The following is a 14,750-nucleotide window of genomic DNA, read 5'->3' on the forward strand; positions in this document are numbered from 1 at the left end:
AATAGCGGACATACACTTACCAATATGCGAATAATTACATTTTCATTATAGTCTATTACGTTGTGCAAAGTCTTTGTAATTTAGCTCACCTTTATTTCTTATATATTTGATGTATGTAGTATTATTATTCTCTCCTGTATCGTTATTGTTAAGTATATGTCCGTGACTGTACATTTGCAGAGGCGGGATTCACGCATACGCGAACGAAACATGTCTATTGCCACGAATATACCGTGACCAGATCAGAAGCACAGCTTCAGTAATAATCGACAAGTGTTATAAGAACGCATGGGAGCCTGGCGACGGCGAAATTTTCAAACATACGAAGCATATAAATCGCGGACGACACGTATCGTGACGAAAGAAGTGTTCAAGTTTCCGTTTTATCTCGACGAATAAATCATTGAATGCTGAACGCGTTTTATCCGGATGCGCTTGAAATATTAATTATCGGTTGAAACGAATCGGCGTGTGCAGCGAGCGCTCGAATTAAAAGAACCGATCGATAGATACAACGCTTGAAGCAATAGTAGGTTCGCTATTCATGCTCGTTTCTCTACCGACTTTGTCCCTTTTTATGCTCTTAGAAACATATTATAGTAATTGATTTTACTTCACAAGCATGTATTCTAACAATTGCTCTAACAGTTTCTCGAGTTTCAGCGGCGCATATTATGCATCAAACGTAGGTGAACCTAATACACTGGTCAACAAATTCTAAAAAATAGTTTCTTTAGAATCCTGTTAGTTTTCATGAAATTAATACTTTGTCTTTGTTAATTCACCAGTTTACATTTAGTCTCCAGCAATAGTCTGCTAAAATTGTCTGCGTTTTAAAAAACTAGAGTCAACATTCGAATTTAGCTTTCATTTTGGCAATTAAAAGAATACATGTTTGCCGTCGACCAGTGTCATCATTTCGGTTACTGTACGAACAACGTGATACGCAAAACGAGACACTCTTCTTTCATATATTTCGTACCGCCGTCCACGAAAAAAAACCAATTCCGATTATTCGTATACATTTCTTCGATGCTCACTTTAGAACAGCGAACGGGACAGAACGCTTTTTTCCTAAACGAATACAGCAACGTAACGATAGCGTTTGATTAATTTTAATCGTATCAAACGTACTAAGAACCGTGGACGACAGGCGTGTGCAGAATACATGTTTCGACCGACAAATCGCGTGTCGTGTAACGGGCCGACGCCATGTCGGCCAGGGAAAGTAAACGACGTTAATTAGTATCGATCGTCTGCTGCGTGACGGCCGAATAGAGCTGCCCGGGCAGAATATAATTAATTGACCTGGTAATTACTAAGCTCCTGACTCCGGCCCTCGACGCGTGGGCGACCACCCGTCGTCGCGATGCCCTACCCAGCCTAGCGTTCGTTCGTTTCTGGTTTTTCCTGTAATTCGACCGGCAGCGCTCCGTAACACGAGAACGATAAATAACGGCGGCGTCCATCGCGGCGCGAAAGCGAGTCCGCGTCGATAAAGGTGCACAGAGATACACGAGAGCTTGTCGACCCTTGACATTTCGCTGGAAAGTTTAAACGTTCGGTGCTCCCATGCTTCCCGGGAATGAACAGGATATATATCTCGGTGCTCGCCGGTGTCCTTTGAAAAGCAAGAGCGACGGAGAAGACATCGAAAGGAAGCGAGTGGAGAGGAAACGAAAGAAGGAGGAGCGGAAAAGGGCGTTAAGGGTGTTTAGTAAATGGCGAGAGTCTCGCGAAACGGATACGCCAAGGAACCCGGGACTTGAAGCGACAAGATAGTGCGATTGTAATACGATACAGTCAACGTGAGAACGCCTCTGCAGTGTTGTCTCAAAGGGATGCCTGTTCAATCGAGGAATCCGGTCTTCACCAGCTTCTCCAGGAAGAACTTCACGTCTCCCAGCTCGGAGTCCTTTATCCCGATGGATTTCAGCATGCCCAGGTCGCCATTCTCCACCGCCATGAACACGGAGCGCAGATGCTCCAGGTCGGAGCGCATCAGGTGCAGGGCGGCGCCGAAGTCCTCGATCGTTTGCGATTCTAAGAACGCGGATTTAACTGTATCAGATCCGATGTTATTGTTAAAATTAAGATTGGGGACCAACGTAGCCAAAAAAATTAGTTAAATCCCATTTTCGAGGTCCGATATCGCTACGCATCATCGGTTACTTGAGCATCGACGACCACGACTACGAAAGTTATTTTTATTAATATCTCGCCAACTATCAAATGCCCGCAGTTAAAATTTTATATCAAGCGCACCCTCTCCCCTCCAAATTTGATGCCGTCAATGTTTACCATTTCTACCTTCTTCGTCTACCTTCCTCCACCTCGGTCTACGATGTTATCAAAAACGTTGTGTTTCGGGGTTGGGGAATTAGCCGAGCTTACCAGAAAGTGCTATAGCCACCGCGTTCACTCCACCGAGAGGTTTTAGCGTGTCCCGCGCCTTGGTCCCGAACAGTTTCTCGAGATAATTAGGACCGTGACTTGCCAACAACGATTGCAGGAAACTGGCAGTTTCCTCTACCGGTGGTCTCTTGGCTGAAATACGAAACAAAGTGTTGATTGATACTTATACGTACTGAAACACTGATAAGTGAAAATGTTCGCTTTAACGTGATAAAAGAATGTCGACGTAAAGTACAGTCACAGACGAGGTATACGAGTAGACCTTACATCCAATATATTTTTTCGGCCCATTTTTTGGGGCTCTAGAGCCCCATTACCATTACCAAATGAACGCAAAAGGAAGTGAGACAGAAAATGAAATTACAGAAACATTCCTGGCCACACATTATATTTTCGATAAAGAATTTTTTTCTCGAAAGTGCGTAATATTTCGGGGGTATGTGTATTCACCAAAAATGACTGTAATTGACCCTTGTAACCAAAAATAATTTTTTCAGAGCGATTTGAAATTTTTCAATTTCGGCGAAAAATTTGTCCACCTTCTTGAATTTTTTTCTCGAAAATGCGTAGGATTTCGGAGGTACGTGTATTTACCAAAAATGATTGTAATTGATCCTTGCAACCGAAAATAATTTTTTCAGAACGATTGGAAATTTTTTTTTTCATCGAAACGGACAGAGAACTGGAATAATCCGACAATGAAAACGGACACAAGGTTACGAGGAAGTTTCCATATGGCACGAATGATGCGGAGACGTTCAAAGGTTGAGTTATACTAGTCCGGTATTACTACTTCCCTATCTATTACGAGGCTAGCATCGCTAAATTGTGCAGTAAAACATCGATAAAAGCACCCCAGTCTGAAAACAACAGCGTTGTTTCGCGAAGTACAGCCATGAAGTAGCTCCGTAACTTCATTAAATTTATAATAAGTTCGTGGAACTTTTACTGAACTTTGTAGTCGGTTGGAACTTTCGTAATATAAGAGGCTGGAAACCGCTTTAGAAAAAAATATCATAAAAATTCACGAACATCCTGATAATCAACGAACCAGAGACATCGTGCCTAGAGTTTTTCGCTTTTTTAAAAATATGGTCAACCTGAAACGAACTGATTTTATCTAAGATTTATGGATTTCAATCGTGGAGCGTTTACGGATTTCGAATTTGGAAGAATTTAAAAAAAAAAACTCTGCACAATAAATTTAAGCCTAAACGTTGATTCGCCTGCCAAAAATACAATAATTAAAATGTAGTTTTTCACTTTGAATTTTAGGGGCGGTTTTCATCTCTTGAACACGTTTCATAAAAATTGATGATTTACAGTTTGATATGTTCCCTTATAACTCAACTAAAACTGTGCGATTAGAACAGATGGATTCACGGAACAAACCGTCGTGTTTGTAATTGAAAAGGAAATTTACCAGCTGTACATAATCGTGTATCTTCGTCGTAACCGTCCTGGCAATCCGGTGCTCCATCGCAGAGATACTGAATTGAGATACATATTTTGTCTCCTGGACACTTAAACGGCTCGTATGGACGACAAGCGTCTTCTGTAACACGCAAGATAAACACTGTTTAATTCCCTCAACTTACGCGTCGATGACATATTTCTTTTTAATTTTTTACTCGACCACTTTGTTCCACAAATAAACGAACAGGTAAATCGGAAACTTCGAGACAAGGAACATGTGCGTAACACGTTCGCTACCACGCGTTTACTAACACCAATTAAGAAACTAAATAATCGTTCGGGTATACAGTCGACCCCCGTGTTTATCGAAACAGCGAATTTGACAAAAATGTGTGAGGATAATTCACCAATTCATCCAAGAGATTTGTGCGCGTGGCAAGTGGCAACGTTCAAATTAATATGCATAGACGGCATTTATTGGTAGTCAACAGCATGTGTGATATTGACCGAGCAATATTAAAGAGGGAGAACGCGATCTCTTACACGCGACATTGGTGCTGCAAACGGTTTCTTTTCATTAACGTTTAATGGACTATTAATTTAATTACTCCGGTGCGACCGTTCGCGGCACTTTCGCAAATTAAAGGGGGGTTTTTAAGCTGAAAACCAAATATTAGTAACGTTTTGCGTAACATTTTGAAAAAAACATATTTTTATAGCATTCTTTACGCTGAATCGGATTATGAATGAAGCAATTTAACTGCTCAATGGCGATCGTTCGTGGCATTTTCCCAAATTAAAGAGGGAGCGGTAATTTAGTTGCAAATCGGATACTAGAAATTTTCTAGGTAATATTTGAAGAAAGAAAAAAAAACATATTTTTTAAAGCTCCGTGCTTGCGAAGAATTTAATACAAAATGTATTAAGCCAAGGGTTAAAGGAGGTGGTGGATACGTACTCGTTGGGGTTGCATGATCATAAGGTACAATACTAATGCATAAAATTAATGTTACGATATCGAAAATAAATTGTTCGTAAACATATGTCTACAAGACAGAACCTAAACATGACTATAATCGTTGCTGTCTTGTTTGAAGTTTAAGTTAACCAGAAGTAACTCTGCGTCTTTCAAATACATACGCATGGAATGGAAATTTATTTATACCCTTCCTATACGATATTACCAGCAAGAGAATTTAATGCTAAGAAGTGTTCGTAAGTGTACGTCCGCCACTGTACATCGATCGTTCAACCACGAAACGTCGGTCGACGAAGTAATTCAAGCTCTACTCATTACCGTAAGAAACTTAACGCTGTTTATTCTTGGACGGAATTTACCCTTTAAGTGACGTTTATTACTTGAAGCGATTGAGCTCTACTCACTGACAAAACGGACCACCTCTCCGCTCATTGAATCGAATGAACAACGTACAGCGTATCACGATTCGTCTTCGTGATACGCTGAGTATACCACGTGGACTCAAATTGCCACTTAAACGACGCTGCTTTAAACCGTTATAATAAATTGTACAAAGATTACAATTTATATACGGTACAACATCCCGGCTGTTCGGCTCGTCTCTGTTTTTTACATGTTTTTCCTAAAAAAAAAAAATTACCAGAATAAACCCACGGACGAGTTTTACTGTATTTAAATGCGAATTTCTAGCAACAATGCACCGAAACTGTTCGTCGTCGCCATTTATCGTACGCGATTTCAGTTTAATCGCATGAAATGCGCGGGACGTCCAAAGTTTAAGAACAATTCTCGTGCGAGCGTATCGTGGTTGTGTTCGAATTCGATTTTCGGCCAAGTTCGAGGCGAACACGGTGACTTACCTGTACGCTTCGAGTTGAAGTGACCGTAAAATCGACTCAAGTCGATCGCCATGACGGCACGCGGAAAAACAACACAAGTACTGAGGGCGAGGCTAAGCGCAGCCACGCTGGTGTAGAACCTTTGGACCATTCTCGGCCGGCAAACGGTTGACAACTCTCCCGACAAGCGAGTTCGCGCGTACTACGCTGTTTCTTTTGGTCTGGTGGGTAGGCGATACGGAACTACCCTCTACAACGCGACGCGAACTGTAGCGAATCTCGAGCTTGTTTGGGGAGAAACGACGTAAATCGAGGACGATTGTCGTTCGCGCACCGACCCCTCCGAGGAAAATACGAGTACGATTGTTCGCCTCCACTCTTCCTTCTGTTGGCTTTTTTTTTTCTCTCGTTTTCACAGCCACCCACCGTCTCTCTATGATTCCGAGTGGCTGGCGCGTGACACGGGGTGCATAGGCACTGTGAACACACCTGCGTACGTACGTACCATACATGCCGTGCCAAGCACGTATCATGATCCCCCACTCTTCGCGATACCTTTTTCGGCTAGGTGGGGGTTCACATCGGAATCCGTTCGGCCAATCGACTTGCGGCTCTCGCTGGCTGCGACCAATCACGGCCACCGACATCAAACATTCTACCCTGAAACACCCACGCAACCCTTCTTCCGCCGAGTCGCATCGATTTCAACCGCCCTGCGCCCGTGCGTAACTTTTGTTTATCGTTATAATGTTGCGTTTACGCCGCGATAAGAATACGCGGGCAGGATATGCCTGCCGTGCGCCACCTTTGGGAACCAATGGGAAATGGTTCGTAGGATTTCGAGGAACTCGCTATTTAATCAACTTAACGCGCGACCTCGACCTCGCCCCAAAAATTGTCTTTTTCTACGGCAAGCGGGCTCAGCGAAATTTTCATAATTCCATGCAATATTTCCAGAAGAATACAATTGTTACATCGAGAAGGGACTGTCTATTCGCAGAAAATGTTGATACTTCAGTGTTTCTACAACAAAATAGAATATTACTTGAATAGAACTACTTCTAAATAATTTGTAATTGTCTTTTCTGATTTATGTGTTATCCTGTTGCTTTAACAAACATTATGATAAAATCTATTTTTGTTATGTACTAACCCTTCACAGTTAATCTTCTAGTGTGAATCGAATTAAAATCAAATTTACTTCTCCTGTGTCAATAGATTACGTGCTGGAACTGCGACGTACTCGTATCTGTTAATTTTGTCCATCGCGCATTATAATTGGCGGGCTGAGAATCAGTGGTGTTCGAATATCAAATTCGAAAAATTTATGTTAACACCTTTTTTCAAATCTTAAAAATATTGTCTGTTTGAAAAATGATAAAAAAGAGAACAAACCGTTTAGAATCATAGTGATGCAAGTCCACCTTACACTCTTTTTTTCGTTCTGAATTCGTTAGAAATAAAATGGCTTTATTAGTAAAACGTACAAGTATAGTCTAGATTAGGACATTCCGTTCATTGAAAAATTATGTGCATTTAATAAACAAAATTTCTATTTTTACTAACTACAATAATTGTCTTACCGATATGTTTATTTCCCTCGTCTCGACTTTCGGACCTTTTTCTCTTTCGCTTGTCTTTTTCTAAATTCGGCAAATGCAAAGACGAACTTCGAAGCTCGGTAAACTTGCCGAAGTTTTACACAATGATTGATCTGCATGATTTTTAAATGTTTCTAACAGCTATACTTTATACAACTTTTTTTCTTTGTAGCAAAACTAGGTCTACTTTAGTTTCTGATATACCTATCAAGAAAAATATATTAGTATCTACAACATATCACAGGTTGTCTATACAGGGTGTTCGGCCACCCCTGGGAAAAATTTTAATGGGGGGTAAAATCAAGAATACCAATTTGTTGATGAAGGCTTCGTTAAAGTTATTAACGATTAAATTCAAAAATTTCGAATCATTCTGGCAAAATTGTTTTCGGTTGCGGGGGTCAATTACAATCATTTTTGGTGATTAGACATACCCTCGAAATCTTGCGCATTTTCGAGAAAAAAATTCAGTACGGGTGAAACTTTAATTGTTAATAACTTTTTAACGAAGCCTCCATCAACAAATTGGTATTCTTGATTTTCATCTTATTTTGGCCTCTAGAATCCGCCATTACAATTTTTCCCAGGAGTGGCCGAACACCCTGTATGTACGTACATCGTTCGACGATTGTTTATGCTAACGGAGATGTCTAAAGTTACATCGGCCTTTTGTCAATATGTGCATTTGATATTCAGCTTTGGCTTAGATCCCGATTTTCATACAGTTATCCTATCTCTTTACTGTATACATATTCATGTATCTGAAACAAATACCAATTGCGTTGTTAGAAGAAACGACATGTAACGACGAAATGACGTAAGTCGAGAGAACATAAATCGGATGCGAATGCGATTTTAAAGACAATCACTAGCTAGAAGCGTGTAGTGTATCGCATGGCTTCATGAATTTGATATACATTATTCATACTCATCGATAAAATACTCGAAATATTGAACGCGACTCCAAAGCCCAAACTAACCGCAAACACCGCATCGTTAAACGTCATATAATTGGATTTTTGATCGACTTCGATCGAAAAATTGATCAATACTTTGCGTTGCAATATTACGTAATAATATAATGAGTAACTCTTAATTGCAACAAGAAAAAGATTGTATGCCCCATGTTTTCGCGTGAATACTTACTTTAGAGATAAAAAAAATGTCGACGTAACTTTCCGAGTTTGTAGAAACTTTAGCTGAGGCTACAAAGTTTATGGATCCAGTGAAAAACAGAAAAAAGTCAAGCGTAATTTAGCTTCGTGTTTGTGTAGTGAATACGTTTACGTATTTAACAAGCATTAAATTTTCTTTAGCGAAAGATTCTAAATTCACGGTGTTAACCATGAAACATTTTAAATAAACATACCCGATTGTTCAGTACGAATACGTTAAGCGTAATGAATACGTATAACATTCAAGAAATGCATATGAATATATTATCGAAATACTTGCCTCACTTTCTCGTTTAATTACATTTTACAAATAACAGCATTAATTACATCTATTATTTTTCTACTACATACGAATACTGTCTGAAGATAGCAATGCTTGAAAATCTGATATATTGATACGAACTTACAACTTTCGCGGTAACTTTGTAACCTACATAACCTGAGAAAAATATTGATATACGTAAGTACGCACATAGGTACATACTTACTAGGTGTTCCGATTGTTCTTAGAACGTATCGTTTAAACAATAAATTTCACACAGTTCTAAAATGGCGTTAATAAAATAATTACGACGAAATAATGCCGATATTATTTGCTATGACAATTGCATTGACAGAAACGCCAAGAAATCGAGTGAACAGATGAAAATGTGTCGATCCGAATTTTGAAGAAACTAACAAAATGGAGGATCTAAAATTTAAATTCCTTGGTCTTATTAACAAACAGGTAAATAAATTTATATTAAGATTGTGACGATTAAATATTATTTGACTTGTAACGATAATATGACCGCAATTATCCTTTGTATTTTGTGCTGGTGCTTTAGGTTATGTTGTATTGGTTTTGTACATGGTTTCATAATCTATTTCATGAATTACTTTTCTACGGTTCAATGTTGCTTGTTAACCACTTGTGCTGGAATTAATTCTCCAATGTGTGTTACCAAACTGTTCACGATAATTCCAAATAAACCATAACTCGAAATTAAAAGACACAGTAGTGTTTCATACCAAAAAGTCATTTCTATATAAATTTTAGGCAGACGCGTACAGTAAATCTGTTTATTAATAATTTTATATGGAATGATAAACTTTAAAGTAATACGAAATAAGAAATGGAACAAGAAGTTTCATACAATTCCAGGTAGTTTCGCTGCATTTTTTGTTTTCTGCACAAACTTAGCACCTTCTTCAAGGACTCTTTTTTTAGCAAAGTTGCAACATCTCGCTCGTTTGTTACATGACATAAGGCTTTCAAATAACAAAGTTATTCTAGCACAAGAGGTTAAAAGAATATAACCTAGCATTTATATTTTTCATTATTGTTTAGAATGCAACCAAAGTACCCCTTATGGGTTTACATTCAGACTTGCTCAATCCACCAGAGACACAAAAATTAGAAGACATACAATCGGAAGCTGACCAGTCAACGGAAAGTGAACCTGTTCCTGATCAAGACATATTAGAATCCATCGAAGAAATTTATTTTAATACAGACCAGAATTTTGATTCTAGTAGGCATGAGCTAGAAAAATTACCAAATGTTTTACAATCCAAAGAGATCGAAAAGTGTTACAAAAAGCTTAAACAACAACATCAGGTTGTTTCGAAGAAAGTTCTACAGCTTATTTTGCAGAAGCAGAATGCTTGCAAAAAGGAATTTGAGAAAATCTTACTGATTCAAGAGCAACTGCAGGATGTTCTAGAAATATGTAGAATGGGAAGAGCAGACTTAAAGTTAGCTGAAAAGCAATTTACAACAGCCAGCTTGGGAATACTAGCAAATTATCAAAAACGTCAAATTATAGAGGAGTTGTTAAATAATTTAAATACTATAAAGACATTGGTATGTTTTTTCCGGATTTTGCTTAAATTGTTAATATATGAATGCACCACAAATTGTTGTTTTTTTTTCTTTGTAGCAACGTACAGGAGACCGATTACAGGAGCTTCTGAATGAAAAAAATTATCCTAGAGCAATTTCGTTACTTTTAGAATGTCAAAGCGCTGCACAGACATATAAACATTTTCATTGCATTGCTGCTTTAAATGGAAAATTACAAGATATTTTAGAACAAGCAGAAGAAGCATTGGATATTATGCTTTCGAAAATGTGTACACAGTTCGATGTAACTATTTATACATCGATACAAGAAGCATATTCTCTCTTAGGGAAAACCCAATCTGCAATAGATCAGCTGCACATGCATTTCACAGCAGCAATCCACAATACTGCCTTTGCTGCTGTTCATTCATATGCAGGTGGGGACACAAAAAGGCAGTATAAACAACTCTGTCAATCTGTGCCCTGTGAAAATTGCATTGCTTGTCTAACAGAACTGTGTAAATCACTCTGGACAATATTAAGCTCTTATTACTTGGTAGTAAATTGGCATAATACACAAGAGAATAAAGTAAAATTTGATCCTGATGTTAAAGATTTAGAAGGGACTTTTAGCAAAGAATATGTAAAACATAAATTAGGGAACAGTATGATTCGGGTATGGCACGATGTTGAAATGAAAATATCAATATTTTTAATGAATGCTGATTTAACTTACATTAAATTTGAACAATTTGTTCAAGTTTTGGGTATAGTTAACAGGTAAAAAAATGTTAAGCTATCCCGTGTTAATTTTGCTATAGATTAAATATACGTTATGTTTACAAGAAAAAAATATTTACAGATTAATGGAAATTGGCGAAGAGTTGTGTGGTTTCAAATCGGAAAATTTACAGGAATCTATACGAAAACAATCATTATCATATTTTTCTCATTATCATGCTTCGAGGCTAGATGAACTCAGAATATTTTTAGAGAATGATGGTTGGGAATTGTGCCCTGTGAAATCTAATTTTGTAGCTACTCAATTGCAAGAGTTTAAAAGTTTAAAACCGTCACTGAATATTTGTAAAGTATGGAATAGTTTAGATAACTCAAACGTTAGCGAGAATGATAATCCTATGGGGTTAGAATGGGTTCAAAAATATTTGGAAGGAGGCGTATCCCCGTTTTCCATAGGTTTAGACGATACGATGGATGAAGATATTTTGGTAAAGAATGAGGTATGATGTTGTTTCGCTTAAGAATAATTTACTACTGGGATACATTCGAATAACGAAATTAATCAAGTTTTTAAATGAACTGTTTCTTTTTTATGTATTTATTTGATCATCTATGAAACATATGTACAATGAAATGCACGTATCGTTTAGGATAATCCACCGGGATACTATTCTGATGAATCCGACGACGATATTCCTGATGAATTGAAGCATGAATACGTCGATGACTCGGATCATGTTAAAACGAATAAAAAGAAATGCAAACTAAAACAATCAGGACCCATGGTGACAAACACTACGTTAAGTATATTGCGCGTATGTGGGAAATATCTACAAATGTCCAGACTTCTGCGTTCGATCGCGGTTACTGTCATACAAAGTATGATACAATTTTATGAACTATGCTTCTACACGGTACATTTATTCTTTACTTCGGATCTTGTAAGTTCGTAGTTCTATATGCTTACATATACACATATACAATAATGATTTAAATATACAATATTTGATAGCGACGATGAACGATTTTCGTTTCTTTCAGCAAATAAATAGTGACTCGTTGTACAGTCCAAAGTTAAAATTATCATTGGCAAGAATTAAGGAGAACTTAATTATCTGTGAGAATGATTCCGAGGACAATATTAAATTGAACTCTGATAAAGTACAGCAACCGCAGCTTTCTTCCATCGTAAATTTATCACAGCCGGAAAGGCTTCACGGTTTGATTGAACGTATCGTAGCAGTGGAGTCTTTGATATTTTTAGGCCAACAATACGAAGGCTTAAAACCGTATCTAGAACATCTTATCGCGACTAGTCCACAGCGTGGTTTCCTTCATCAATTTTATATGCAAACAATAGCGTCGACGACAGATTTAAGAAAGCCGGTATATATGGCGGTTGCGTCGCAAGCATTCGATGTTGCAAATATTTTAATTTTAATGAACAAAGTCAATTGGGAGGTGACGGATGTAATGTCTCAACATAGTGGTTACATTGATTCATTGCTTCAAGTATGTATATTTTTAAGTAAACGTAAACAATTTATTATTTATGTATTAAGATTTTGTACCACATACAGGAAATTACCGTCTTGAACGAAAGACTGGAGAATATTGGAAGTTGTCTTCCTTTATCAAGCGATGTATATAACGCCGTTTGGGAAAATGTCGCACACCTAATAACTCATACTTTGGTAGAAGGGTAAATAATTCTATATATTACAGCTTTTCTATCTTTCCTAGCACTTGCCTTACCTTTATCAATACGTATTACAGATTCTCTAATGCCAAAAAGTGTTCGAACGGAGGTAGAGCATTGATGCAACTCGATTTCACGCAATTGAAATCGAAATTCGAAACGTTAACTTCTCTAAGACCGATGCCGCACAGAGAATATGTCGAATTATACATCAAAGCATACTATCTTCCAGAAAATAGTTTGGAAGAATGGATAAAAGAGCATAAGGTGATTAAATATATCGGTATTATTTTACCTATCGTTGCATTGATACTTTTAAATAAATTATTGTGGATATTTATTTTACAGGAATATTCTGTAAAACATTTAATTGGCTTGATTTCTTCGGCGTATCAGAATAATAAGAAAACTCGACAAAGATTAATAGCACTTATAGAAGAACAACGGCCCGGTAGATAGCATCAGGCTATACATTATAATACATCTCAAGACTACGTCGAAATAGGAATTGCTTGAACCACGAATTCTTAGAAATAACTAACGGAGGAAGAGAATTGTATTTTTTTTCCTTGTAAATATTTGGAAAAAATATTATTGTACCGCTGAAGTAAGTGGGTCATCTCTCTAATTTTCATGACAATTACATTTTTTTTTTAATCGGTGTGTATGTTTCGGGTCCATAATATGGCTTTTAATCAGGGGTTGAAAAGCTTCTGAAGATAACTGTTTGAGAACCGAAATCGATAATATAACAGTTTTCAATTCCTGGTTTTAATAGATCTGTCGAAAATTAGTTTGTAAAATTAAAGGAGTATGTGATAAAATTCAATATCTAGTATTACTGGGATATACATCGTTAGATAATTAAACGAATCTCATATCGAAATTTATAATTATTATTAGATTCGTACGATACCGTTAGTAGCCCTATACACATGGAGATTTATTAGAGGTTTTACTACGAGTTTCGTCGACCGACTTTCGTGCTGATCATTTTGACGAGATAGACGATCGATGAAATTTGTGAACAAGGTTCCGGTAAACCTTTGCTATGTACGAGACGCTTTACGTATAAACATGTTTAATACAATCGTGTATTTTTCACTCCGTATAATAGGAAACGTATAAAATTTATTACAGTATTAACGAGATTTTGAATAAAAAGTTGCGTGCACTTTCAATTTTGAAATTCAACGTTATTGGATCTGTTAATGGTAATAACTTTATGTTTGACTTACGCTTTTCTATACTTAAGTTCGGTGGTCGCTAACCTTAAGGAATATAGAAGCTACTATATAAGGTTTACAATTTCGATCAACTATACGTGTTGAAAGTGTATAGTCAGTGGCAGATTATTTATTTATGTTCGCAGAGGTCCCGACTAGTATTTTAAAATACCGTAATTTAAATGAAAAAAAGCAAGGCATGAATTTGTATTTAAACGTTTTATTTGTATAGCAAAATATGTAGAACAAAGTTATAAGTACTGACCAATAAAGTCAAAATAAATAAAAAGATAATTTATTTGGTTGGTTTGGGGACCCCTGATGCATGCGAGGCTCAAGGTATACACTTCCGCTGACTATGCAATAATCTGCCACTGCTTTTATATACATGTATGCGCGCGCGCGCGTATCTATAATATATAAATGACAAAAATGGAGAGAATTTTTTGGAAACAAAAATAGCTGTACTTCTAGGGTATACAAACGTAAATACGGGCAACCATAATTCGTCTCTACGATCGACAGTTTGACAACTATTGTTTTTTTGTCGTTGTAGAAACGCTGATGTAAATATTATTCTTCGTATTCATTTTATTTTTATAGATCTTTTCATATATAATATAATAATTGAGAATATTTTTTAAATGTATGTTATTTCTTATGAAAATTATAACATCTATAAGTTTGTTGAAGTTATGATTGAATTTTCTTGTGGTCGAAACGTGAATCGAACGAATTTCCCTCTCGATTTAGTAGCAGAATATTAATTGGATACTTGCAAAAATGTTGTAATATATTTTAAAAACGATTTATAAATATTAGGTGCAATTACAA

The 14,750-nt window shown here is 37.0% G+C and overlaps 2 protein-coding genes across 7 annotated transcripts; one reads left to right on the forward strand and one right to left on the reverse strand.

The window, feature by feature from the left end:
* Positions 1-1,404: 1,404 nt before the first annotated feature.
* On the reverse strand, positions 1,405-8,772 carry LOC143347776 (prohormone-4). 4 transcript variants are annotated; one of them, XM_076777272.1, is made up of 9 exons: positions 8,397-8,521; positions 7,867-8,011; positions 7,233-7,454; positions 7,045-7,093; positions 6,803-6,935; positions 5,671-6,672; positions 3,839-3,970; positions 2,395-2,547; positions 1,405-2,043 (listed from the first exon to the last, which is right to left on the reverse strand). In XM_076777272.1, exons 6-9 carry the CDS (start codon positions 5,798-5,800, stop codon positions 1,850-1,852), a joined length of 609 nt encoding a protein of 202 aa, XP_076633387.1. In that variant the 5' UTR covers positions 5,801-6,672; positions 6,803-6,935; positions 7,045-7,093; positions 7,233-7,454; positions 7,867-8,011; positions 8,397-8,521; the 3' UTR covers positions 1,405-1,849. The 4 variants fall into 4 exon arrangements, with proteins under 4 accessions (XP_076633387.1, XP_076633385.1, XP_076633384.1 ...); XM_076777270.1 differs by lacking the exon at positions 8,397-8,521 and adding an exon at positions 8,706-8,772 and having other exon boundaries at positions 6,803-7,093; XM_076777269.1 differs by having other exon boundaries at positions 6,803-7,093.
* Positions 8,050-14,668, forward strand: Vps50 (vacuolar protein sorting 50). Of its 3 annotated transcripts, none has more exons than XM_076777260.1 (10): positions 8,050-8,067; positions 9,043-9,152; positions 9,756-10,271; positions 10,348-11,030; positions 11,113-11,491; positions 11,642-11,932; positions 12,033-12,503; positions 12,572-12,693; positions 12,768-12,957; positions 13,039-14,668. In XM_076777260.1, exons 2-10 carry the CDS (start codon positions 9,108-9,110, stop codon positions 13,147-13,149), a joined length of 2,808 nt encoding a protein of 935 aa, XP_076633375.1. In that variant the 5' UTR covers positions 8,050-8,067; positions 9,043-9,107; the 3' UTR covers positions 13,150-14,668. The 3 variants fall into 3 exon arrangements, with proteins under 3 accessions (XP_076633375.1, XP_076633373.1, XP_076633374.1); XM_076777258.1 differs by lacking the exon at positions 8,050-8,067 and adding an exon at positions 8,741-8,885 and having other exon boundaries at positions 8,968-9,152; XM_076777259.1 differs by lacking the exon at positions 8,050-8,067 and adding an exon at positions 8,751-8,885.
* The last annotated feature ends 82 nt before the right edge of the window (positions 14,669-14,750 follow it).

The sequence above is a fragment of the Colletes latitarsis genome, chromosome 11 (genome assembly GCF_051014445.1).
Source record: "Colletes latitarsis isolate SP2378_abdomen chromosome 11, iyColLati1, whole genome shotgun sequence".
NCBI classification, from domain to species: domain Eukaryota; kingdom Metazoa; phylum Arthropoda; class Insecta; order Hymenoptera; family Colletidae; genus Colletes; species Colletes latitarsis.